At 40.1% G+C, this 26,493-nt stretch overlaps 1 protein-coding gene and 3 pseudogenes across 4 annotated transcripts in view; 3 read left to right on the top strand and 1 right to left on the bottom strand.

Moving 5' to 3' along the window:
- Positions 1-26,493, bottom strand: part of RAD54L2 (RAD54 like 2) — a 111,314-nt gene that overhangs the window by 22,197 nt on the left and 62,624 nt on the right. For all 4 annotated transcript variants that reach the window (XM_047849968.1, XM_047849969.1, XM_047849970.1 and 1 more), the window contains 6 exons: positions 6,323-6,524; positions 4,956-5,095; positions 4,068-4,184; positions 3,520-3,746; positions 1,061-1,243; positions 802-935 (listed from right to left, as the gene is read on the bottom strand). In XM_047849968.1, the coding sequence (XP_047705924.1) occupies positions 802-935; positions 1,061-1,243; positions 3,520-3,746; positions 4,068-4,184; positions 4,956-5,095; positions 6,323-6,524 (1,003 nt within the window). The remainder of the gene's footprint in view (positions 1-801; positions 936-1,060; positions 1,244-3,519; positions 3,747-4,067; positions 4,185-4,955; positions 5,096-6,322; positions 6,525-26,493) is intronic.
- Positions 1,904-2,347, top strand: LOC125161072 (NHP2-like protein 1; annotated as a pseudogene).
- On the top strand, positions 12,451-12,660 carry LOC125160729 (SNRPN upstream reading frame protein-like; annotated as a pseudogene).
- LOC125160728 (ATP synthase subunit g, mitochondrial-like) lies at positions 19,046-19,357 on the top strand (annotated as a pseudogene).

Below are 26,493 nucleotides of genomic sequence, written 5' to 3'. Positions count from 1 at the left end.
GACAAGCAGTAAAGGAGAAAGGGCAGCAGAGCCCAGATGACACTAAGAGCACAGTCTCTCCACTCCTAAACAACTGAGTCTTGATTCTAATTCATTAACTGCATGTGGACTAACAGTCCTGAAACCCAAGAAAGAAGAGCAGGTGATCAACCACCTAGGGGGCCGCCCACAGTCTCCTCATTTTGATGTATGTGCCAAACATCACAAAAGGCAGCCTCTGAAGAAGAGAAAGTCTATCTTCTCAATTACCCATGCCAACAAGGGGAAAGGGTAGCATGGATGGCTGGCTTGGACCAAGAAATAGCTTTAGAATTTTGGAAATCAAATTGAATGTATAGAATGGAAATATAATTTTATTCAAATCTAAAACAAAAGTTTACCCTTTTCAAAACTTGGAAGTTGTACCAGTAAAGGTCAACTGTAAACAGGGGCTTAAAAGAGACTGCTGATTGGGCTTCTAAGAAAGAGAAATGTAAAAGGTGAAAAGTTAGAAGATGGATAGTTTCATTTCACCATGTTGAATTTTATTACCATTCACATGGGCAAATAGGATGATGTATGCGTATTTTTCAGGATATAAAAGCACCTTCAAGCAGAACATAAGACATTTTCAAGCTACCTAACTCTGACTTTATTGAAAAGCTAGGTAGAGAAAAAATGAGTATCAAGGAATGGGCAGTGGGGGGCAGGGGGGATGACCACATCAAGAAACCAAAAGGAATCTGGGTTAGTGCCCTGATATCCAGATCCTGGAAAGAAGTCTAAAAGGAAAGGGAGAAGAGGAGAGAGTAGGCCACTTACTTGTGCTCATCATTCAAGATGTGAACTTTAAAGAACCGAGGCTGGACTTCTTCAGGCTTGTTGTCAGCTGGAAGGGCTTCAGGTGCTGGAAGCCACATGTTGAACTCTGCCAACCAATTCTGAAGAGTATTAACCTGTCAGAAAGCCAAGTCCAGAAAAAGGATTTTAAGAAACAAGCTCATAGATGAGCTCATCAAGCTGTTTAGTACCCAGAAAGGCATTAACCCAGAGCTCCTCAGAGGGGTGACTGAACTCTTACCGGCACAATGGCAAGGACAGTTTTGGCTGGCGTGTGGCGGAAGAGGACGTCGATGAAGGAGATCACTTGCAAAGTTTTCCCCAGACCCATGCTATGGGCCAGGATACAGCCAAAGCCACTACTGGTCTTAAACCTCTCCAGGGATTCAACCAGATTATCATACAGGAACCGGATCCCACCAATCTGATAAAGGGCAAACAGAGGCAATAGTTAAAGGAGCTGGCAAAGACCAAGATTCGGTTTTATTCACCTTGGAATTAGAATTAAGTAAAGGAGCAGACACTATACCAGACAGTTGGTGTGGATGGCTACAGAAGTCTCCCTGTACCCTGAATGGTCTATTGGCTGATGACGGTCTTCTTAGAGAAAACACAGACAATCATTCACCTGGTACAATGGCCTATCTGAGGCAAAAATCTGCAGTACCAAATTCTTGACAGGGTCTCTCACTCAGCCCTTAGCCGCTCACCTCAAGATAGCCCATTCCATAAGGAGTTCTTATTGTGAAGAGTTCTTACATTGAGTCAACCTCTGCCTTCATGGAATCTCCACTCACTGGTTTTGGTTCACAGCTCTGGGTCAACAAAATCTACTCTGCTCCCTCCTATCAGAAAGTTCCTCAGACTTCTGACTCTTACATCCCTTCTGGAACCACTTCCAGAGTCAAATCAATTTCCTAACCAAGGCACTGTCCTGCAGACAGCATCTCAATCAGTCTTGCAGATCTCACAGAAGAAAGCTCAAGAGTATTAAGCCAAGAGATCTGATACCTTTACATGATATGGCAAACCTGAGACTTGCCCTTCCCATTCATCAGAAATCCTGAAGCATCTACTCCTCCTTTCTGGCTGAAGTGTGCGCTCCTGCTCTGACATTGGCTGCACTCCCAGAGGGGTGGCAAGACCATGGAATCACAGAAATGACTGGGGTTGATGTAAATCCAAAGGCCTATCACCTTGCAGATACCCACCTCACCAAGAAACTACTGGACCTTGTTCAGCATCCATGTAACTACAAGCACCTTCAGGAGCTAATGAAGCCACCAAAATCCTCAACAGAGCCATCTCTCAGTTCATCATGATGGCTGCAGATGCTGAGGCCCTGGAGATCATCCTGCACATTCTGCTGCTATGTGAGGATAAGAATGTGTCTTATGTATTTGTGGGCTCCAAGCAGGCCATGGGGTGGGCCTGTGGGGTGTCCAGGCTTGTCTTCACCTGTTTTATCATCATCAAAGAAAGCTTACAGATGAAGCAGCATATCTAGTCCATTCAGCTGTCCAACTGAAAGGCTCTTAGTCTAAAGAGGCAGCCTCTGCCCCACTCCTCACTGAGTCGTCCCCCTGCGGAGTTGTGTATCATATTGTCTGGGTTAGCATATAGTACTTCCAGCTACCTTCTCTTCCTATATTATACTACTAAATCTGGATTTTGCATTTTTTGTATTATTTTGTTTTACAGGTTGTTACCCATATATTAATCACCCACCCCAGTCCAATCTCCCATTTTACTCTCTCTGCCATCTTATCCTCCTGCCTCCTGTATCCTTTTGAAAAATGAACTAAATGCTGAGAACAGGCAGAAACAGAGCAGTGACACCATTCAAAGGCAGGGAAGAGCCAAGATAGAGATCTGGTTCTAGCTTTCAGGTGCTAATTTCCCATTGTGTGTAGGACATGATGTATGTAAACACCATTCACTTTGTGTCCCTTGTGCCTGGCATAAAAAATCATTCCATAAGTGTTTGCTCTCTATGGGGATTATGTAGCACTTGGGAAAAAGCATGTATCCTATGAGGTTGTTAGGTGTATGTCCAAGTGTCATGTGCTAATATGCCCCTGCTGTTTGCTTTGGTAATGTGATGCTATTCCCCCTCTCCCCAACTCCTAACCATGCCCCTGAGGGTGGCAGGGCAGCAGCATACCAAAGATGTGTTGCAGAATTCCGGAGCCTGTCTGGGCAAGTTAGACATGGGGCAGTTGACCTAGGTCTTGAAGGAGTTCACAGTGGCAAGAAAAAAGAGGGTCAACTTCTGCTGGAATGAAGAAGTCTGGGCCCAAGGCATGGAGACCTGACTAGAAGCTACAGTAAAGATGTTGGAGTCAAAGAAACATCCACTCTGGTGAATGGAGATGTCTTCAGTGGATACTTGGTACCAGCTCTGAGAGCCCTTACCCCTGCCACAGTGTGGGTCAGATGTATGTATTCTTCATCACATCAGAAAGACAGTACTAGTGTGCCATTCTTGTGAGCATCCTAATAAAAAAATACATTCATATTCCAATTAAAAAAAAAATCCTGAAGCATCAAGTGCCAGGAGGAAGGATCAGGGCTTTCTAATAACTGCTCGTGGTACCAAACAAGTACTTCACAGGCTCTGATGCTGACAACCACCAGCAGGTAATGTCCTCAGCAAAGAAGCTGAAAGGAAACAAAGAAAAGAATCAAGATTTGCTGTACCTGATGAGGTTTCACTGCCCGTGCCAACTGTGGGGCCAGGAAGACATTCTCCTCCTCCGGAGGGTGGTTCAGATTGACAAGGACCCGCCCCAGAGCATCACGCTGGTTTAAGACATCATTCACGTGGGTACCACCCTTCTCCTCTTCCTCATCTTCCTCACTGACAGATTCGCTGCTGTCCACAATATGCAGGGTATCTTCCTCTCCAGAGCTCAGTTCAATCACTTCTGAGATAGCCAACAAAACAAAACAAAAACCAAAACCCAGGGAGCAGAGATAATTTACTGCCCATTATCAAAGCTTACAGCATGGGAACAAAGTTAGAACTTGTCATCACTTATAAAATTTTGAGTTTTACTATTTCTCTTTTATGGCTTCAAGTTAAGACAAGGGAAAACCTTACATTTACAAGGAGACTCAGGGATATTTGTCACAGTCAGACCCCAAAATAAATGGGGAAGGACTGATTTCTATTCAGATGTACAGCCAATCAATCAGGGTGAACACTGAGTCAGAAGGAAGCAGAGACACCTCTGGCTCGACCTTACCATCTCGACTGCTTTTTTCATCCTCACTGCCACTGCTGCTGTCCAAACAAATGACTTCCTGGGACAGGACCCGAGGAGGCAGTTGGGGACCATCGTTTGCTCTTAAGACAATTTCCTCTAGGGAAAAAAAGATGGAAGGGAATGCCAAAACCACCTTTAGTGTAAACTTATTTCCCCAAATGATTCATCAGCCCTTTACCTTTGTCACTCTCAAGGGGACTATCCCCTGAGGAGAGAAGTTGAGGGTATCTCAAACACCTCAGTTCCCTTTCTAACTTCCCTTGTCTTTACTGGTTCTTATCTCCTGGTTATTAAGTATATATTACTAAGATATATAAATTATGTATAAAATATAAATATAATACATAAGATATGTAATATATATAAATAAAAATATAATAATAATTATTTTTTAACGAGGTCCAATGTGGGGCTCGAACTCATGACCCTGCTACCAAGAGTCGCATGCTCTACCCACTGAGCTAGCCGAGTCCCCATGAGGGGTACACGTTTAACCATCTTAACTTTTCATCTTATTTAAAAAAATTTTTTAATGTTTATTTTTCAGAGAGAGAGAGAGAGAGATCGTGAGCAGGGGAGGGGCAGAGAGAGTGGGAGACGGTGGGGCTTGAACCGACAAACTATGATATCATGACCTGAGCTAAATCGAGAGTCAGACACTTAACTGACTGAGCCACCCAGGTCTCCCCATTTTAACTTCTTCAGTAAAATATTTCTGATCATCTGCTCCTAAGAAACCGAATGACTCAAAATGATTCCTGAGAGGCCACGATCTTATTTCAGATCTGCCCTTAACCATTGTGTGTGCCAAAGGCCTCTTCTCCTTATACTTCAGGCAGGGCCTTTCCCACCAACTCTGCTGCTTACCAGGAAGGAACTCCAGGGGAACAGTAGGAATGGGGGCTGCGTAATCCTTCCTCTGCTGCTCCAGGCGTTTCCTTCTTTCCAACTCTTCCTGTTGTGCTGCTTTGGTAACGGGCTCCAACTGATCCTCCCGGAGCAGCTTTCTAAACATTACAATAAGAGTGAGCACTTGGGTTGGTTCACTGGAAATTTGGACAATGTAATGACAAGCTAAAGAGCTCATTGCTGAGCTCAGAGAGCTGAGGCAAGAGGAGGAGAAGCCATGTCAGTCCCACACACCCATGCAACAGGAGAGGCAAAAAAAAAAAAAAAAAATGGAGTGGGGCGGGGGGTGAACTTCAAGATTCAGGTGATTGTGGGCTAACATTTTTCCATATTATTTAACTTCCTGAGAGATGCTCCTGAAAACTCATCTTTGCACATAACAGATCAAAAGTAAAAGAGTAATACATGATTCATGAAGTTGAAAAGCAGTATTAAAATATAGAGTTGTTATATAGGAGGGTAGAATTATAGATCCTTATTTATCCCACATCCTCATTTCGTAAACTTTGAATAATACTTCCAAGCTATCATTATGTTAAAAAAATGAGAGTAGGAGAATAGGATATCATTTATCTCCTTTCGATAGCAAAATGGTTATGTGATGGAAGGACTGTAGGGGATTTAGACAGTGAAGGAAGTTCACATCTGCCATTCTCTTAGCTCAAGGAAGAAGCCTTCTTTGGGCCAGACAGGCCCTTGTCAATTGAAGTTGAGCGCTAAGAAAATGAGAACCCAACTTCTTTTCCTTTATCTTCCTCTGTTTTTTTTTTTTTTTAATTTTTTTTTTCAACGTTTATTTATTTTTGGGACAGAGAGAGACAGAGCATGAATGGGGGAGGGGCAGAGAGAGGGGGAGACACAGAATTGGAAACAGGCTCCAGGCTCTGAGCCATCAGCCCAGAGCGTGACGCGGGGCTCGAACTCACAGACCGCGAGATCGTGACCTGGCTGAAGTCGGACGCTTAACCGACTGCGCCACCCAGGCGCCCCTATCTTCCCGTTTTGAAATGTAAGGGAAAAATAAAGGAAAAAAACAGTCCAACCAGAGCACCCTATCATCCCTGGGCTGTCTCCCAGGACCTCCAGAGAGTGGAATACTCCCCAGTACAGCTTGAGCACCATCCGTGTCTGCCCCATAACCTCAGACAGCCTGGGGGTGGTCCTGAGCTGCATCTCCACTATTAATTGAGGCACACAGCTTATACTTTTCTTTTTTGGAAAGGGGACCCTCCTGCTCAAACCAGTCCTGCTACTGACAGCCTTCAAATGAAGGCAATATCTCTCTCTATTCCTTCCCTTCTCCTCTTACCCTCAGCACAGCTCACCGTATATTTCTCCTCATGTGGGAGGGCTTCTGAGCTCTCTTCTTTTTGGGGTCCTCGGAGGTGAGGCTCTTGCCTTGGTGGCGCCTAAGCTGCTCTGAAGGCTCAGACTGAGATGAGGTAGTTGAAGTGCACCGCGGTGGCCGCTGCCCATCTTCCTCCAGTTGGGCACACTCAGTGCCACACATGTCTTCCAGGGATGGGTCTGAAAAGACAAAGGGAGAGAGGTGCCAGGGACTGACATTTACTGGGAGAAAAACAGGTTTTGATGCCAGGCACACCTAGGTTCAAACCTCAACTCAGCATCTTATTAGTTGGTGATCTAAGGCAAGTGACTTACATCTCTCTGAATCTCAATGGATTTATCTATAAAATGGGAATAGTGATGCCTACATTTCAGAGCTGTTGTGAGGACTAAATAGTGTGTGTGTCTAGAACCAAGCCTGCTCTAGAGTAGGCTCACAACAAATGATAGCCCTCACACTTGCTATAATTTACCACTATGATCAGAGTAAGAAAGTTTCATGGCCACAGAATGCTCTGAAAGTGACAGTAGGTTCGAAAAAAAGCTCACACTCACCTGTGTGACACTAAGCAAGTCTCATCTGCCAACAAGAGGAATATTCCTCCTTTCACTGTCTTAAAGTGTTCACTCATTTAATTCATTGACCATTCAATGAGGACCTACAACATGGAAAACACTGTCCAAGATGCTTCAAGGGATATTTATAAGACTCCTTCCTTTCAAGGAGTTTGTTTTCTAGACATAATAAGGCAAGGTATGCTAAATACCACAGGAAGGACAGGCTAACTGACCGAGAGAACTTAAAATTTTAAGACGTCATTTTTCTAACCAGAGGTAATTAGCTAAACCAAGAATAATTGCCTTAGGGTCACAGGAATATGAAAGACACTACTTTGTGGTATTATCGCACAAGAAATATGGAAGGTAAAATGTGAGTGAAGCCTTGAAAGGTGAGCAGAATATCTAAAGGTATTGCCCTGAGGAGGCGGAAAGGGGATGAAATTCCTGGCAGAGGGAATGTCATTTGTGGCATCAAACACCCGCAAGGACTGGGGTGGGGTAGGAGGGTATGCACACCCCTCTTCCTCAATCTGCTGAGCAGCATTCTGATTACTGGATGGGCAGGCTTTGACAGTCATACAGACCATAAGCCTGTCCCCAAATCCACCAGAGCCTCCCAGATACAAGCACTACACAACCAAAAGGTCTTTCCCAAAGGTAAGAGCAATTTAAAACTAGAACATAAATGCTGTAACTGAGGTGCACTAGTCAATGCCACTTGGCTTTCAGGCAGGAAGGACTCAGGAAGTTTGGGGGTTTGGTGGGATGATTTTTGTTTGCTTTTAACTGAACTTTAAATTTTATTTGGATTTCACCAGTTGTTCACTAATGTCCTTTTTCTATTATAGGATCCCATCCAGAATATCATATTGCATTAGCTGTCATGTCTCAGTCTCTCTCAACTGTGGCAGTTTCTCAGTGTATTCTTGTCTTTCATGACCTCAACAATTTTTTAAAAAGTACTGGCCAGGTGTTTTGTGGACTGTCCCCTAATCTGAGCATCTGATGTATTTTCATGATTAGACTGAAGTTATGGTTGGGGTTGGGGGAGTGGAGAATACCATAGAGATAAAGTGCCCTTCTCATCACATCTTATCAGGGTACATGATATCAACATGACTTATTACTGGTGACATTAGCCTTGATCACTTGTTTAAAGTGGTATCTGCCAGATCTCTCCACTGTAAAATTAATATTTTTACCTTTCCATATTTTATTCATTAGAAGCAAATCACAGGGCGCCTGGGTGGCTCAGTTGGTTAAGCATCCGATTTTGGCTTAGGTCATGATCTCATGGTTTGTGAGTTCGAGCCCTGTGTTGGGCTCTGTGTTAACAGCTCAGAGCCTGGAGCCTGCTTTGAATTCTGTGTCTCCCTCTCTCTCTGTCCCCTCCCCCTACTTGCACCTTTTCTCTCTCAAAAATAAACAAACATGAAAAAAAAGAAAAATAATAAAAGAAGCAAATCACTAAGCCCAGCCCACATTCAATGGGAAATGAATTAAGCTCAATTTCCTGGAAAGAGGGGCATCAAAGAATTTCTGGACATATGTTAAAACTATATGCAAATAAATATTTAGAGTGGTAGGGGACTCTGAGGCCTTGAGGATGCAAATATTCTGTTTCTTAAAATTTACCCACTAATTTTAACATTCATCAGTGGATCTTACCTGGAGTAATTATTATTATGATGTTCTAATGGTGGTTTTCTCTTTCTCTCTGGGCTACTCCCTAGGTGGTACTAGTTGAATCCGGGCTCTGCCACTTGGTAGTTCTATGTTCATGGGTTCAACTTCTCTGAGCCATGGTTCCCACATTTATAAAATGGGGATGTCACCAGCTCTCTCAGGGAAAATACTCTTCTTTAAACCCATGTCTGCCAAACTCCATGGAACTCCATACTCCCAATCACATTGAACAGTCTAGCAGCAAACAAAGCTATGGGGCTTATTCAGCCATTCTGGGTAGCAGTGTTTATTTGCTTGGAAAACTCAAACTTTACATATCCTAATCAAAAATCAAAAATAAAGCAAAAGGAGAAGCAGAAATGATACAAACTGCATTTTTTTCTCACAAAATGAGTGTTTCTTACAAATACACATGCACACACACACACCTGCCGCATGAGACTGTACACATCTTCATTCCAAATCTCTCCACATGAGACTGCCACAAATTAGGCACTGCTGCTTCTCCTGCCCCCTCTGTCTTTTAGTTTAGCCTAACACACATATGAACATTTGAGTACCAGGCCCTGTGCCAAGGCACAATGGAATGGTCCACATGGGGAAACACATGTGGTGAGTGCCTAATAGCAACAACACTTTGGGAAGAGACACCCAATCCAGTCATGGAGGGTGGAGTACTTCCTTAGGAAAGGTGAAACCTGGGTTTAACCTAATACAATAAGTAGGTAACAGACAGTAAAAGAAAAGAAAGAACATTCTAGGCAGATATAGGAGCATAAGCAAAAGGAAGAGACTTTAAAATTATCCTTTTTTAAGTTTATTTATTTTTATTTTCAGAGAGAGAGAGAACAAGTGGGGAAGGGGCATAGAGTAGGAGAGAGAGAATCCCAAGCAGGCTCCACACTGTCAGTGCAGAGCCAATGTGGGGCTCAAACTCACACACTGTGAGATCATGACCTGAACTTATTCTCAACTGACTGAACCACCCAGGAGCCCCAGGAATATAGACTTAAAATAAGGTGGAATAGTTGGAAAAATACACGTAGTTCAATACTGGCTAAAATGAATTAAGCAAAACAGCAGCAGGAGGGGCCTTCCAACCCAATAACCATTTCCCTGTCTCTCCCCAGGAGCTCTTTGCCCAAGGCAGACTAAGATGTAGACCCAGATCCTTCCTGGATGCTGGCACAGAAGTCAGTCCCTGTCCCAGGGAGGACTACCTCAAGGCCTTGTCTTCCTAGCATTCTACATTCTCCCACCAGTTGTTTGGCTGAGGAGGGGAAGTTGATGTGGCCACTGTAAAAGTTGGGGATAGAAATGGGTAGTGGATGTGGACATGTGTGCACACATGCACACACAGTCCCATGTGAATACCCAGAGTGATTCACTCCCCTGCAGCAGCAGTGGAAGCATCTTCTTTGGCCCTCACACTGAGAGACCATGAGGGTTTAAAGCAGATAACCTTTGCTTTTTGAAGACAAAGGAGAAATGGCCAAGGGAGGCACCAGACAAGGAATGTTCATGATGGGGCACTGCAATACCATTAACATGAGCAAGAGGTTAAAACATCACAGTTCTCTGTTACCACAGGATCCACAGCAGGCCTTTTATAAAAGGTCTCCCAAAGACAGAGTCCAGGGTGGCAAGAAGCATTGGGAATGCAACATGAGCCCTGGCTTATGGACATCTTCCACCTACTGAGAAAGTAAGGTGCTACTGCTTTGTCTCCACCCAGACATGAGAACTAAAAGAGAAGCTCTGAAGGAGATGCAAGTCCGACTGGCTGCCCTCCCAAATCCACTACCCTCCCCTTAAACAGTCCTCTCCTATTTCCACCTGAAGCACTACAAGAGGAAAGCTCAGCAATTCTGTTTTCTTTAAGAACTATCATTCCTTCAGCCCCCCCTCCCCAAAGAGCTAATACTCCCTTGGCATTGTCACATAATATTACTGTCACCTTCTTCCTAACTCACAGCCCTGAATTCTTCCCTACTAAAAGGGAAGCCATAATATTCCTCCTCCCAAAGGAACAGATGGCTGGACAGCAGAGTCCCTAAGAGGGGATAACTATTGCTAAATAGCTACTTCCACCAACACTGCAGCTTGCCCTACATAGTTACACTTGAGGCTGGGTTGGTACACTTAAACTTAGTGCTTTGGTTCTCTGACCTGGTTCTGATAATGAAATTTGATGTTCTCCTGGCTTTAAGCCCTTTAGTTTCTATTTCACAAGCAAATTTATTGAGTAACCACTTGGAGGAACATTTGAAGCAAGGTTAGAGAGTAGGCAGACAGGACAGAGTCAAAGTATACAGGGCAGGCCTTGAATGTCAAGCCAAAGGGTCTGAACTTGATCTATCCAGGAGTGGGAATTTGTTGCCAACTGTTATATTTCTTTCTTCTGGTTCCTGCCTTGCAGAGTGGGCTGTTTCTGGAAGGAGGAACAGAATCTGATAACCTTTCAGTATCACAGACAAATTCACAATCAAACATTCCAACTTGTGAGGCCTAGCTATGAATTCCTATCTGACCCAGGATTGAACGTGGCTAAGTACAGCATCAATTTTAAAATGATCACCGTAGGTGTTCCTGGGTGGCTCAGTCAGTTGAGCATTCGACTCTTGATTTCGGCTCGGGTCATAATCTCACAGTTCGTGAGATCAAGTCCTGCATCGGACTGTGCACTGACAGCGCAGTCTGTTTGGGATTCAGTCTCTCCCTCTCTCAGCCCCTCCCCTGCTCACACACTCTTTCTCAAAATAAATAAGCATTTAAAAAATATAAAAATAAAATGATTATAGTATATACAATTCTCATGCACACTTAATTCAGACACAGGTTTCCCCTGTATTCTTAGAGGATACAGGTCTAAACCAGCTCCTTATCAGTAATCTTCAGCTTCTGGGTTCAACAACTACTGTCTGTTTGTTAAAGAGCTTTAATTTACAGATGTATTAATACTTAAAAAGTCTGCTGTCATGTAAGTCAATGTTTTATAAGTGCTTCACTGCTGCTTCATGATGCTTATTATGAAGTTTCTGGTTTTTATGTAGTATCACAATATATACCACATCTTAAACTGTTCTTAATAATAAACTATTATTTCAAAATTTCTATAATTAATTTTCCTCTAAGTTAGAATGTAACTTTTCACTGCATGCTCTTTTGTATCTTCTGAATATTGGACCTTGTAAATTTACAACCTAATCAAAATAATTAACTTTCAAAAAATAGCCCTCCCTAAAATTCTGGGATATACTCCAACAAAAGTCATTGAGGAAAAAGAGAAATGGTTCAACAAGGAGGTAAAGAGACATGTGGTTTAAAAGTCATCGACTATTACGACCCAAATTCAGAATCACAGAATCAGGTCTGGTCACAAATACCCCTGAACTTTCTCCTTCACGTGAGCCAGCTGTGAGCAGCAATCACCAGAGTTATATAAACACCAATGAACAGTTACATAAGCTTCTCAGGAATGAGTTATGAACACCACCATGACAAATATGACTAGGCAAATGAGGAGCTTTGAAAGAAAAATCTCTTTTTCACTCATTGGGGGTATAAGGTACAAACACTTCCAGGGCCCTTTCTCCAGATGTTCCATCTCTTCTTCTCAACCCATCTGTATAAACAAAGATCAGTGAATTCTAAGCCTTACCATATTCCTCTTGATGTAATGCGATAGGATGTATACACTGCAACTGTTACATATATGTGTCAAAACATTACTTGAATCTCAACACACCTTGAGATCTCACTCCCAGTTTGCAAAACCACAGGGAAAAAAAACTATGTTGGCAGAGTGGAGTGGCCACTGGAGAGGCCTGACACTGTCCTGAGGAGAACCAGCGGTGTGATGGAGCGAGCCAGGGACTGCTAACACCTGAGAAAGATTACAGGACAGCACGTACCAGAATGGAAGTCCAAGTCAAATGCAGAAGGACAGCCTCACTGAGTAACCAAGATTGTCATCTGTACCCGAAGTGATTTCAGCAGCAGCCAGTACCTGTGGTGGATTTCCAGGCGAACTGAGGCATTCTTAGATGAGACACCAAGAGGTGGTTAAAGCAGTATTACAACATCCAGGTAGCTGATTTCCAAGCAAAAGATGAGCTGACAATGTATTGATGTATTTGAATCAGCTGACAATGTAATAAGGATAACATCCATGATTTTTAGAAAACAAAAGAACTATGTTAAATTTGTTAAGCAAGACCACAAGGATGCAATCAGCAAAATCTAGAAATGCATAAAACTACAGTGACAAGTGAATCCTTTTCTTCTGAAAATAAGATGCAAGGAAAAAAAGAAAATGAAAAAGAAGTAGGGAAAGCTCAGATTAAAGAAATTTAAAAGACAAATGAACTAAATGTAGAAATGTGGAATTAACAGTAAAAATAATTTTTAAAAGATAATCAGAGATTATCTGGCTATTTTATGATACAAGGAATTGTTTATTTAAAATATTTAGGTTTGATAATGGTATTGTGTTTCTGTTTCTAGGACTTTATATGTTAGAAGACAAAGTAAATATACTTTGAAGTTTACAGATAAAATGTCACAACATTAAGGATCTACTTCCAGGGGCAGCTGGGAGGCTCAGTCAGTTAAGCTTCCAACTTCAGCTCAGGTCACAGTTTATGGGTTTGAGCCCTGCGTCAGGCTCTGTGCTGACAGCTCAGAGCTTGGAGCCTGCTTCAGATTCTGTGTCTCCCTCTCTCTCTGTCCCTCACCCACTCTCTGTCTCTCTCCCTCTCAAAAATAATAAAATAAAAACATTAAAAAAAAAAGTTGCTGGTAAGGTCTTAAAAAAAAAAGATCTACTTGGAAGTAATCCAAGGTTGGGGGGAACAGAAGAAACAACACTAACCTTGTATTCACAACTATGGCAGAGAATACTGGGAATACAGGGTTCATTTTACTATTGTCTCTCTTTTTTTATTTCGTTTGAGATTTTCCAAAATAAAAACTTCACAACTGTTTTAGAAGTCTTAATGGAAGATAAAATGTAACAAGCACTAATCTCTAAACTATTTAGATCTCAATTTTTCCATGTTTGTTAATATACATTTGCATATTCCACACTGATAACCAATGAATACACATCATTTTATGTTCTCCTTCGGTCACTTGTTACATACATATAAATATTTCTTTGACACACTCCACATGCTTGTCATTTTAATGGCAGGCTATCAGTATATCACAGAAGGTTTTTCATTCAGGCTGTTTCTTAGTTTTTATTTGCATTTGTAGTGGCAAAGACTTTAAATATTTAGATATTGGCAAACATTGCCTATAAAAAGTCTTGATAGTATATACTTTAGGTTGTGTGGGTCATACAGTCTCTGTTGTAATGAGCCAGCATTACCAGAGTAGCTCAAAAGCAGCCATACATATGGGGCGCCTGGGTGGCGCAGTCGGTTAAGCGTCCGACTTCAGCCAGGTCACGATCTCGCGGTCCGTGAGTTCGAGCCCCACGTCGGGCTCTGGACTGATGGCTCGGAGCCTGGAGCCTGTTTCCGATTCTGTGTCTCCCTCTCTCTCTGCCCCTCCCTCGTTCATGCTCTGTCTCTCTCTGTCCCAAAAATAAATAAACGTTGAAAAAAAAAATTTTTAAAAAGCAGCCATACATAAACATAGAAGTGAACAAGTGTAGCTATGTTCCAGTAAAATTTTGCTTACAAAAATAGGCAAAAACAATTTTGAAAAAGAACAAAGGAGAATACACACTTCCTGATTTCAAAACTTAATATAAAGCTACAGTAATCAAAACAGTGTGGAACTGGCATAAAGACAGATATAGAAACCAATGAAATAAGATGAACAGCCCAGAAATAAGCCCTCACGTACATGATCAAAGCATTTACAACAAGAGTGCCAATACCATTCATAGGAAAAGGACAGTCTTCAGCGAGTGGTGTGGGGAAAACCAAATATCCACATGCTGAAGAATGAAACTAGATCCTTAACTTATGCCATATACAAAAATTAACTCAAAATAGATCAAAGACCTAAATGTAAAACCTTAAACTATAAAACTTAGACGGAAACATAGGGAAAAAACTTCATGACACTGGGTTTGGCAATGATTTCTTGGATATGAAACCAAAAGCACAGGCAATAAAAGAAAAAAAAAATACAAACAGGACTTCATGAAAACTTAAAAATTTTTGTGCATGAAAAGACACTATCAACAGAATGAAAAGACAACCCATGGAATGAGAGTAAATATTTGCAAACCATGTATCTGATCTGGGATTAATATCCAGAATATATAGAGAACTCCTAAAACGTAACAACAAAAAACTGATACAAAAATGGCAAAAGATAGATATTTCTCCAAAGAAGACACACAAATGGCGAATTAATAAAAGATGCTTAAAATCACTAATCATTAGGGAAATGTAAATCGACACTACCATAACTTATCACTGTACACCCATTTAGGGTGGCTACTATCAAAACAAAATAAATAAAAGTATTAGCAAGGATGTGGAGAACCTTGTGCACTATTGGCAAGAATGCACAATGATGGCACAAAAAAAGACACTCAGATCAACGGAACAGAATAGAGAACCCAGAAATGGACCCACAAATGTATGGCCAACTAATCTTTGACAAAGCAGGAAAGAATATCCAGTGGAATAAAGACAGTCTCTTCAGCAAGTGGTGCTGGGAAAACTGGACAGTGACATGCAGAAAAATGAACCTGAACAACTTTCTTACACCATACACAAAAATAAACTCAAAATGGATGAAAGACCTAAAAGTAAGACAGGAAGCCATCAAAATCCATGATGATCCAGGAAAAAGCAGGCAAAAACCTCTTTGATCTTGGCCGCAGCAACTTCTTACTCAACACATCTCTGGAGGCAAGGGAAACAAAAGCAAAAATGAACTATTGGGACCTCATCAAAAGAAAAAGCTTCTGCACAGTGAAGGAAACAATCAGCAAAACTAAAAGGCAACCAACAGAATGGGAAAAGATATTTGCAAAGGACATATCAGATAAAGGGTTAGTATCCAAAATCTATAAAGAACTTATCCAACTCAACACCCAAATAACAAATAATCCAGTGAAGAAACAGGCAAAAGACATGAATAGACATTTCTCCAAAGAAGACATCCAGATGGCCGACTGACACATGAAAAAATGCTCAACATCACTCATCTTCAGGAAAATACAACTCAAAACCACAATGAGATACCACCTTACCCCTGTCAGAATGGCTAACATTAACAACTCAGGCAATGACAGCTGTTGGTGAGGATGTGGAGAAAGAGGATCTCTTTTGCATTGCTGGTAGGAATGCAAGTTGGTGCAGCCACTCTGGAAAACAGTATGGAGATTCCTCAAAAAATTAAAAATAGAACTACCTTACGACCCAGCAATTGCACTACTAGGTATTTATCCAAGGGATACAAGTATGCTGTTTCAAAGGGGCACATGCTCCTCAATGTTTACAGCAGCATTATCAACAATAGCCAAAGTATGGAAAGAGCCCAAATGTCCATTGATGGATGAATGGATAAAGAAGATGTGGTATACACACACACACACACACACACACACACACACACACACACACACACACACACACAATGGAGTATTACTTGGCAATTAAAAAGAATGAAATCTTGCCATTTGCAACAATGTGGATGGAACTGGAGGGTATTATGCTAAGTGAAATTAGTCAGAGAAAGACAAGTATCATATGACTTCACTCATATGAGGACTTTAAGACACAGAACAGATGAACATAAGGGAAGGGAAACAAAAATAATATAAAACAGGGAGGGGGACAAAACATAAGAGACTCTTAAACATGGAGAACTAACAGAGGGTTATTGGAGGGGTTGTGGGAGGGGGGATGGGCTAAATGGGTAAGGAGCATTAGGGAATCTACTCCTGAAATTATTGTTGCACTATATGCTAATTTGGATGTAAATTTAAAAAATAAAATTAAAAAAAGAATAAATAAAATTGAATTCATCATTATTCTCCCCCCCCCCCCCCCCCCCCGCCCCAAAAAAAAGAATGCACAATGACACAGCTGCTCTGGAAAACAGTAGGGCAATCCCTCAGTAAGTTAGAACACTGGAGTGCCATGTGATCCAGCCATTCCACTTCTGGACATATACTCAAAAGAACTGAAAGCAGAGTCTTGACATACAGGTGCTCACAGGATCATTATTCATAATAGCTAAAACAAGGAAACAACCTAGGTATCCACTGATGGATAAAAGGGTAAGTAAAATGTGATATATACATACAATAGAATATTATTCAGCCTTAGAAAGAAATTCTGACACGTGCCACAATGTGATTCTTTTTGTTTCTTTTATTATTTATTTTTAAATTTACATCCAAGTTAGTTAGCATCTAGTGCAATAATGATTTCAGAAGTAGATTCTAGTGATTCATCCCCTATGTATAACACCCAGTGCTTCATTAAGAAAAACAAGTGTCTTTCTTAATGCCCCTTACCCATTTAGCCCATCCCCCCACCCACAACCCCTCCAGCAACCCTGTTCGTTCTCTGTATTTAAGAGTCTCTTATGTTTTGTCCCCTTCCCTGTTTTTATATTATTTTTGCTTCCCTTCCCTTATGTTCATCTTTTTTGTATCTTAAATTCCACATATGAGTGAAGTCATATGATATTTGTCTTTCTCTGACTTATTTTGCTTGGCAAAATACCCTCTAGTTCCATCCACATAGTTGCAAATGGCAAGACCTCATTTTTTTTTTTTTTGATTGTCGAGTAATACCGCATTGTGTGTGTATATATATATATATATATATATATATATATACACCACATCTTCTTTATCCATTTACCCATTGATGGACAATTGGGCTGTTTCCATATTTTGGCTAATGCCGATAGCACTGCTATAAACATTGGGGTGCATGTGCCCCTTTGAAACAGCACACCTGTATCCCTTGGATAAATACCCAGTAGTGCAATTGCTGGGTTACAATGTGATTCTTGAAGACATTATGTTAAATTAAATAATTCAGTCACAAAAGGACAAATACTGCCTGATTCTATTTATATGAAGTATTTAGCATAGTTAAAATAAAGACAGAAAGTGACGGAGAGTGATGATTTAAAGGGTACAGAGTTTCAATATGGGATGATTAAAAAGTTTTGGTAATGGATAGTGGTGAAGGTTACAAAACAGTGTAAATGTACTTAATGCCACAGAATTCTACACTTTAAAATGGCCAAAATGGTAAATTTCATGTTACATATATTTTAACACACACATACACACAGTTGGCTTAGTCATTACACTAAGTTAAAGAAGTCTGACACAAAAGGCCTCATATTGTACAATTCCACTTATAGAAATGCCCAGAACAAGTAAATCTATATAGATAGCAAGCAGGATAGTGGTTGCAAGGGGCTGAGATAGAGGGTAATGGGAGTGCCTGCCTATGGATAACAGGGTTGTTTCTTGGAGTAATGAAAATGTTCGGAAATTAGACAGTAGTGATAGTTAAAAACCTTGTGAATATACTAAAAATCATTGAATTATAACTTTAAAATGTACCTCAATAAGAATATATACATATTTTTAAATGTTGGCTTGGTGCTTCTGCTTCCAGCTAAGATGGAATAGCTTGAGGCAAACCACTGCTTGCACTAAGAATAGCTAGAAACATGTTATTGAATTTAAAAACAACAAAACCTTTTTGAAGGCATTGAAGAGATGCTGAGAGAACCAGAAGTAGAAGGGACAAGATTACAGAGAAAGGGAAATTAAGAAGAGGTGAGCTAGCATTCTCCTGCCATTTATTCCCCTCTTTTGCCAAGTCTGAGTGTTGGGGCAAACTGAGAGTCATCCAAACTGAGGGCTGTTAATAAAAAGCAAAGAAACCAGAACTTTTGACAATTTCATGAGGCTAAAAAGACAAAAATTGAAGACACGAGGGACCATGATCCTAATGAAATGGGAAAAGCAAAACTGAGCCAAAAACTCAGTTCATTTTCATCAGGTCATTTGCTTTGCTCTAAAGGTGAGATGGGAGACTAAAAAGCTAAGCTAAAAGCCACTGAAAAGCAGAGAATATGTTTCTGCAATCTCAAGGTGCAGAGAAGGATTAGAAATTTAGGAACCACCAGAGCAGATGGTTCCAGGGAACACCTTCGTTCTCAAGTGGAACCTATGGGATGGCCTTACTCTAGAAACAGGGGTGTGCCAGGAGTAAACAAAGGCTTATAAACTATGATCTGACATTTATTCAGCTTTGTCCTGCTGGATTAAGGTGATCAGCCCCACTATATGTGCCTAGAAGAAGAAAAGGAAAACTTCTCTAAAGATATTATCCATAGTCTCTATAACTTTTTATGTACACTGCCCAGCATTCAATGAAAAATTACCAGCTATGCCAGGAGACAAGACCAAATGATCAAAAACTAAGAGGGAAAATCCTGGAATCATGGCCCAGTTTGTCCGTAACCTCACGGAGAAGGCCCCAGAGCTGGTGAAGGCTGCTGTGACTTGCTCGAAGACTCAATTGGCCACATTTTGACACTATGCCAAGGTTGAGTTGGTTCCTCCAACCCCTGCTGAGATCCCTACAGCTATTCAGAGCTTGAAAAAAATAGTCAAGAGTGCTCAAACTGGTAGCTTCAAACAGCTCACAGTTAAGGAAGCTCTGCTGAATGGTTTGGTGGCTACTGAGGTGTGGATGTGATTTTATGTCAGCGAGATCATAGGAAAGCGTGGCATCATTGGCTATGATATTTGAAGACCAATCTTTAACATCTGTCTATACTTGGTTTGTTATTTGAGTGTTTTTGGACCATGTGTGATCAGACTGGTATTTGAATAAAATAAGATAATGTATCAAAAAAAACAAAAAACAAAAAACTAAGAGGTGATAAACAGAAAACAGAACCAGAATCACTGGTGGTCTAGACACTTAAAAAATAATAATAATAATAAATAACTGATAAAATGTGCAAGAAAACAAAGAAATGGAGAAAATGAAAACAGGGATAATGTCACCAAATAATCAGACTCAATAAAAAAAGACAATCAAAGGGAAATTCTAGAAATAACATATATAATAACTGGAATCAAGAAGCTCTATGGATGACAGGTAGGATAAATAGAAAAAAAACAAAACACAACAAAAAACCATTCCTAGGGAGCTTATAGCAAAACTTTTGAAAACTAATACCAAATAAAAAGCTGTACAAGTAGTCATAAGTGGGGGAGAACACATTACCTTCAAAGGAGCAACAATAGGAATGGCAATGTATTTTTCAGACATGAAAGATGCTAGAAGACAGTGGAAAATCTTCTAAGTGTTGAAAGAAAATAACTGGCAACCTAGAATTTTGTACCAGCTAATACATCATTCAAAAATGAGGGCAAAATAAAGCAATTTTCAGACAAACAGAAACACACATTAAATTTGTTGCCAAAAAACATTTTCAAACCTAAATACCAAAGGGAGTCCTTGAGCCAGAAAAAAAATGATCTCAGACAAAAAAAAGAAAGAAAGAAAGAAAGAAAGAAAGAAAGAAAGAAATGAAGGAATGAAAAACACCATAAAAGGAAAGGCTCCTAACCTCTTCTAGTTGGTACCACCCTATTTGATGTTTGCTCAAATAAACTCCTATAAATAAATAAATAAATAAATAAATAAAGGAACAAAAAGGGTATAGATGAGGCAAATATAATGAATACTGACTATAGAAAAACAATAACATTTTATAGCATTTAAAATGTGTAGAATTAAGGGGTGCCTGGGTGACTCAGTCAGTTAAACATCTGACTTCAGCTCAGGTCATGATCTCCCAGTTCATAGGCTCAAGCCCCATGTCAGGCTCTGCACTGACAGCTCAGAGCCTGAAGCCTGTTTCAGATTCTGTGTCCCCCCCTCTCTCTGCCCCTTCCCCACTCATGCTCACTCACTCACTCTTTCTCTCTCTCTCTCTCAAAAGTAAACATTAAAATTTTTTTTAAGTAAAATGTGTAGAGTTAAAATAAGGATATATAACCTAAAAGGCAGGAAAGAAGTAAACAGATTTAAAATGCTGTAAGGTTAAAAATAAATAATAAGATAAAATAAAATAAAATAAAATAAAATAAAATAAAATGTTCTAAGGTTCTAATACAGTTGGGGAAGTAATAAAAGCAATGATTTATATTAGACAAGGATGCATACCATAACCTAAATAACCACTAAAAGCATAGTAAAAGATTGTATAACTAACAAGCCAATAGGGAGAAAACTGAATCATACAAAAACAAAAACAAAAAAAATGCCAACAACTTGATTAATCCAAAGGAAAAAGAACAAAATAGAAGATGATATAGAAAATAAACAGCAAGATGATAAATTTTAACACAACTCTATCAATAATTACATAAACTATAAATTGACTAAATATTTCAATTAAAAGACTAAAACTGTCAGACTGAATCAAAAAAACAAAACCCAACTAACTGGTGCAAGCATGAAAAACAAATAAAAACAGAGAAAAAGTTGAAAGTAAAAGAATAGACCAAAAAAAAAAAAGTAAAAGAATAAACACTAATAAACATTAATCAAAAGCTGACATATCTATCTATACTAAATCAGGTGAAAGAGACATTAGGGTAAGAAGCATTACTAGAAATAAAAAGGGATGTTTCATAATGACAAAAGGTCATTGTACAAAGAAAATATAACAATATCAATTCTGTATACCCACAACACCTTAGTGTCAAAATACATTAAAACTGACAAAACTGAAAGAAGAAATACAGAAATCTACAATCATAATGAGAGACTAACAAGTCTCTTTCAAGAATATGAGCCAACAGACAAAAACACCAGTAAGGCTATACAAGAACTGAATGAAACAACAAACCTGAATTAACAAACATATTTAGAACACTTCACTCAACAATGACAAAACACACATTGTTTTCAACAGCTCATGAATCATTTATCAAAATTGTCCATATACTGCACCATAAAGCAAACCTCAACAAATTTCAAACAAGTGAAATCATTCAGAGTATATATCTGACCACAGTGAGAGCAGCATAGAGATATTAGAAGCCTAGCAGTGCTAGGGGAAGAGCAATGCCAGGGGAATTGGGGAGTTGTAGACTTGCCAGAGTTTAAAGATGTCATTAACATTTTATATAACACCCCTGCCATCCTGCTGAGACAAAAGAAAGGCTGTCCCTAAGAGTATGAACCACATTCTACAGTAAGACCTATATACTGGATCCTCCCTAACAAAGCCTAAAACCAAGCCCTGACAAGGTCTGCAAGAAGAGAGAATTTAGAGATTGAGTCCTACCAAATTAGATTGGAAAACATCTTGGGCTTTTCACAGATTGGTACCAAAATGGCATAAAACCAAGGCTTCATAAGTTCAAGGTGATGGATCAATCAGTAACTGAGCTGCCTGTGAAAATTAGAATGAACAAGAATGCAGAGCCTCTACAATATATTATGTACAAAGACCATTTTATTTACTCAAAAATCACCAGATATGCAAAGAAACAGGAAAGTATCCATAGTCAAGAAAAATTCAATCAGGAGAAATCTAGGGGCACTTGTCTGGCTCAGTCAGTAGAGCTTGCAACCTCTTGATCTTGGAGTGGTGAGTTTCAGCCCCACACTGGGGGTAGAGCTTACTTTAAAAAAACTGAAAAAGAAAGGAAGGAAGGCAGACAGGAAGGGAGGGAAGGAGGGAAATCTAGATGGCCTAGATGTTAGACTGTCAGCCAAGCAGCAACCAAAAGAAGTAATAAATGTTATTGTTTTAAATCATTTAAGTTTTGGGGAAATTTATGACACAGTATTAGTAACTGAAACAGGAACTTGGTACTTGGGCTAAATAAGAATAAACAAATCAATAAAAAATTAGAGTATGGTTTTGCGTTTGGTGTTAAGTGGTGAGAAGAAGCTGGAAGGGTCATAAGGAAACTGGTCATAAAAGCCCAAAGGGTCTCAAGGAGATTATTGATGAAGGCTTAAAGGAAAATGTTACAGAAAGCTAAAGGAAAAGAAACACTGTTTCAGACAGTTTAGCAACTCTATCACCAGTAGTAACATGGAAAATTGATATCAAATCCAGGGTAGATCTGTAAGATCCTTTGTTATGATTTCAGAAATATTTAAAGTAGTGCCTCATAGACCTTTTCAAACAGACTAAAAGCCTCCTAAAGATTTTGCAGGCATGCCTAGAAGATCTCTGTTAAACAAAAGACTTAGAAAAAAGTCTTCAGATAAGAGAAACTGTACTTAGGGAGTGAATTCAAGAAACTACAACTAAAAGCCACATTCACACATGGATCTGAGTTAGATGACAAGATCTTGGACTATAAACTGATGCTGAAATGGAATGAAACTTTGAGGGTCTTGAGGAAAGGGGGCAGTGTATTTTGCATGTGGGATGATGTGAATTACTGTGGCCAGAGGCTGGAATGTGGAAGTCTTTTTTCCAAAGATGAATGTAACAATATCTTTCATCCCAATGCTTTCCTACAGTTTGACCCTGATCCTCCTCCTATTGAGAAATAAATTCTAATCTTTTTCTCTTGAATCTGGGTGGGCTTATGACTTGCTTATAACCAAAAGAATAAGACAGAAGTGACACTATAACTTCCAAGGCTAGCATAAAAGGCAATGTAGCTTCCACTTTGCTATTTTAACTGTGGCCACTACCTGCAACTGAAATTGACAGAAGTCTAAAATTCTTACGAAAATGCAAAAGTCCTACAGTAATCAAAATAATTTTTTAAGACAACAATGAAGTTGGAATTCTTGTACTATCTGATTGAAACTACAGTAATTATGATTTTGCCTAGGGATAAACATAGTAATTAATATAATACAGTCCAGAATTAGACCACACATTTATAGTCAATTGATTCTTTGTAAAGGTAATTAAAAGTAATTCAATGGAGAAAGATAATCTTTCCAACACACCATTTGCAACAGATACAATTCTCACCTCATTACATATTATACATAAACAATAATTCAAAATGGATCAAGGCCTAAATATAAAAGCTTAAACTATAAAACTTCTAGCAGAAAATGTAGTAGAAAATATTCGCAACTTTAGGGTTAGTAAAGATTTCTTTTCTTTTCTTTTCTTTTAATGTTTATTTTTGAAAGAAAGAAAGAGTGAGAGTAGGGGAGGGACAGAGAGAGAGGGAGACACAGAATCTGAAGCAGGCTCCAGGCTCCAAGCTGTCAGCACAGAGCTTCATGCAGGGCTCGAAACCATGAACTGTGAGATCATGACCTGAGGTGAAGTCAGACACTCAACCAACTGAGCCACCCAGGCACCCCTAGGGTAAGTAAAGATTTCTTAAGCAGGATACAAAAAGCTTGAACCACAAGTGAAAAAAATGATAAAAGTGCTTCATCAAAATTAAAAACTTCTGCTCTTCACAAGGCATCCTTAAAAAAAAAAAATGAGGGGTGCCTGGGTGGCTCGGTTGGGCGTCTGACTCTTGATTTCCGCTTAGGTCATGATTTCACAGTTTGTGGGTTTGAGCCGTGCATTGGGCTCTGTGCTGATGGCAAGGAGCCTGGTTGGGATTTTTCTCTCTCCCTCTCTTTCTGCCCCTCCCCTGCTCATGCTTTCTCCACACCCCCCTCTCAAAATAAACACTTAAGAACAAAGATGTTGATGAAAACCACATTCCAATCTTTAAAATATGCCTCTTTTCCACCCATGAAATAAATGACCACTGAACAATGGAAAAGCTTATTTAAAGTGACTACAATAAAATTACAGATTTTTTTTTTTACAACAAAGAACACTATCAACAATGTTAAGGGATAAGCCACAGACTAGATGCTACTTATAAAATAAATAGCAAAGGAGTTGTAAGTGTAATAAAGAATACTTACAAATCTGAAAAACTTCATCGCCTACAGTAGTCAAAACCGAAATCATTACTTCAGAAATGTAGGCTGGTTCTTGAAGTATTCCCACACTTACTCCAATCACTCAACTTTATTATTCCATCAGCCATGAGAAAACTCACACTAATTTTTTCCCCTCCTTAACTGAAGTCTCCATGCTAAACATTAATGCTGATCATATATACTCAGCCTGATTTACCCCATCCTTCCATCCCCCAGAATTCCAGAAGCAACACGACACCTAGCCATTGTAACACATTAAGGGAGGGAAACCCCACTACCCAGCATGCAAAGTTGAAGAGCTGAATCCTATCTGGAAACAGCTGCAGCCCATCCAAGAGCAACATATGACCCAAGGCACCTGGTGACCATGGCACCTAGCGATCTTCAGTCAGCTGCCTGGGGTGGGGAGAGCTCTTCCTTCCAGATCTGCTAAAGGTCTCGAGTGATAATAGACTGGCCACTCTTTCCTCAAAATTTTCCCTTGTAATTTTACTTCCAAAGGTCTCTTAACTGTCTAATAAAGATTTTTAAAAAAGATTATGTGAGGGGTGCCTGGGTGGCTCAGTCAGTTGAGCTTCAGATCCTCTGTCCCCTGCTTCTCTGCCCCTTCCCAGCTTGCACTATCTCTCTCAAAAACAAATGAAACATTAAAAAAAAAAAAACTTCGGGGTGCCTGAGTGGCCTAGTTGGTTGAGCGACCAAATCTTAATTTTGGCTCAGGTCATGATCTCACGGTTTGTGAGAACCAGCTCCGCGTGGGTCTCTGCACTGACAGCACGGAGCCTGCTTGGGATTCTCTTTCTCCTTCTCTCTGTCCCTTCCCCGCTTGTGCTCTCTCTCTCCCAAAATAAATAAATAAACGTTAAAATAAAAAATTAAATAAATACTTTTTTAAAAATTTTTTTTAACATTTATTTATTTTTGAGACAGAGAGAGACAGAGCATGAACGGGGAAGGGGCAGAGAGAGGGAGACACAGAATCGGAAGCAGGCTCCAGGCTCTGAGCCATCAGCCCAGAGCCTGACGCGGGGCTCGAACTCATGGACCGCGAGATCGTGACCTGAGCTGAAGTCCGACGCTCAACTGACTGAGCCACCCAGGCGCCCCTAAATAAATACTTTTAAAAATAATAAAAAATTTAAAAAACATCACCCTAAATAAATAAATCAATTAATAAATAGGGACTAGGCTAAGGACCTTAGTGGGAAGACTGAAGCAATGGACTATTGCCTTGCTTATTTCCCAAAGTATGAGTGATGCAAACATGGGAGAAATAAAAATAGAACTAAATACTCAAGCAAATTACTCCTGGAAACTTCAGGATCACTAAAGGGTCAGTGCTTCCTCCACCTGCCATTCAGCACTATAAGGAATAAAGTGGTTCTGGAAGCTGCAGCTGCTTGATGTTATATAACCAGAGAGAAGTGTCAAGACTGGAGCTGGTTCAAGGGACATGTCAGTCCATGCTGGGCTTCCTGCTCTTCTGTGAGGACTCCAATTGGCAGCCTCTCTCAAGGAGGCTAGAAAGCAATCTCCAGGCATCCCCACTGAGCCTGACAGCTGAGTGTAAGAGGGGAAAACAGGATCTCAGCATCATCAAAGTGGGGGTTTTAAAAGAAGAATGAAGAGAATAAGCCTGTTTATGGCCTTGGGGAACTGTTGCCCCTCCCTCTGGATCTCAGGCTGGCAAAACCCCACACCCATTCTCCTGCCTGCAAACCCACTTTAAATGGTGGCAGAAGCACAGAATAACATACAAATCTTTCCATAACATGCAAACTCCACTAGGACTCCTATGTAAGGGTGTCCACAACAAGCAAGAGGAAACTAGGATGGCATTAAGTGCTGCCTCTTTTAAGAGGGAATGAGCAAAGAGAAATAGCAAAAGCTCATTCTGTGTCTTTTGAGAGAGGACTTGTGTACACACACTAAGGTGATAATCCTTCAAAATGTGTTACTTGTGTCTGTTAACCTAGAAGACAGTAAAG

The sequence above is a fragment of the Prionailurus viverrinus genome, chromosome A2, assembly GCF_022837055.1.
Source record: "Prionailurus viverrinus isolate Anna chromosome A2, UM_Priviv_1.0, whole genome shotgun sequence".
NCBI classification, from domain to species: Eukaryota; Metazoa; Chordata; class Mammalia; order Carnivora; family Felidae; genus Prionailurus; species Prionailurus viverrinus.
The sequence above is the reverse complement of the archived record's forward strand: the minus strand, read 5'-3'. Positions and strand labels throughout refer to the sequence as shown.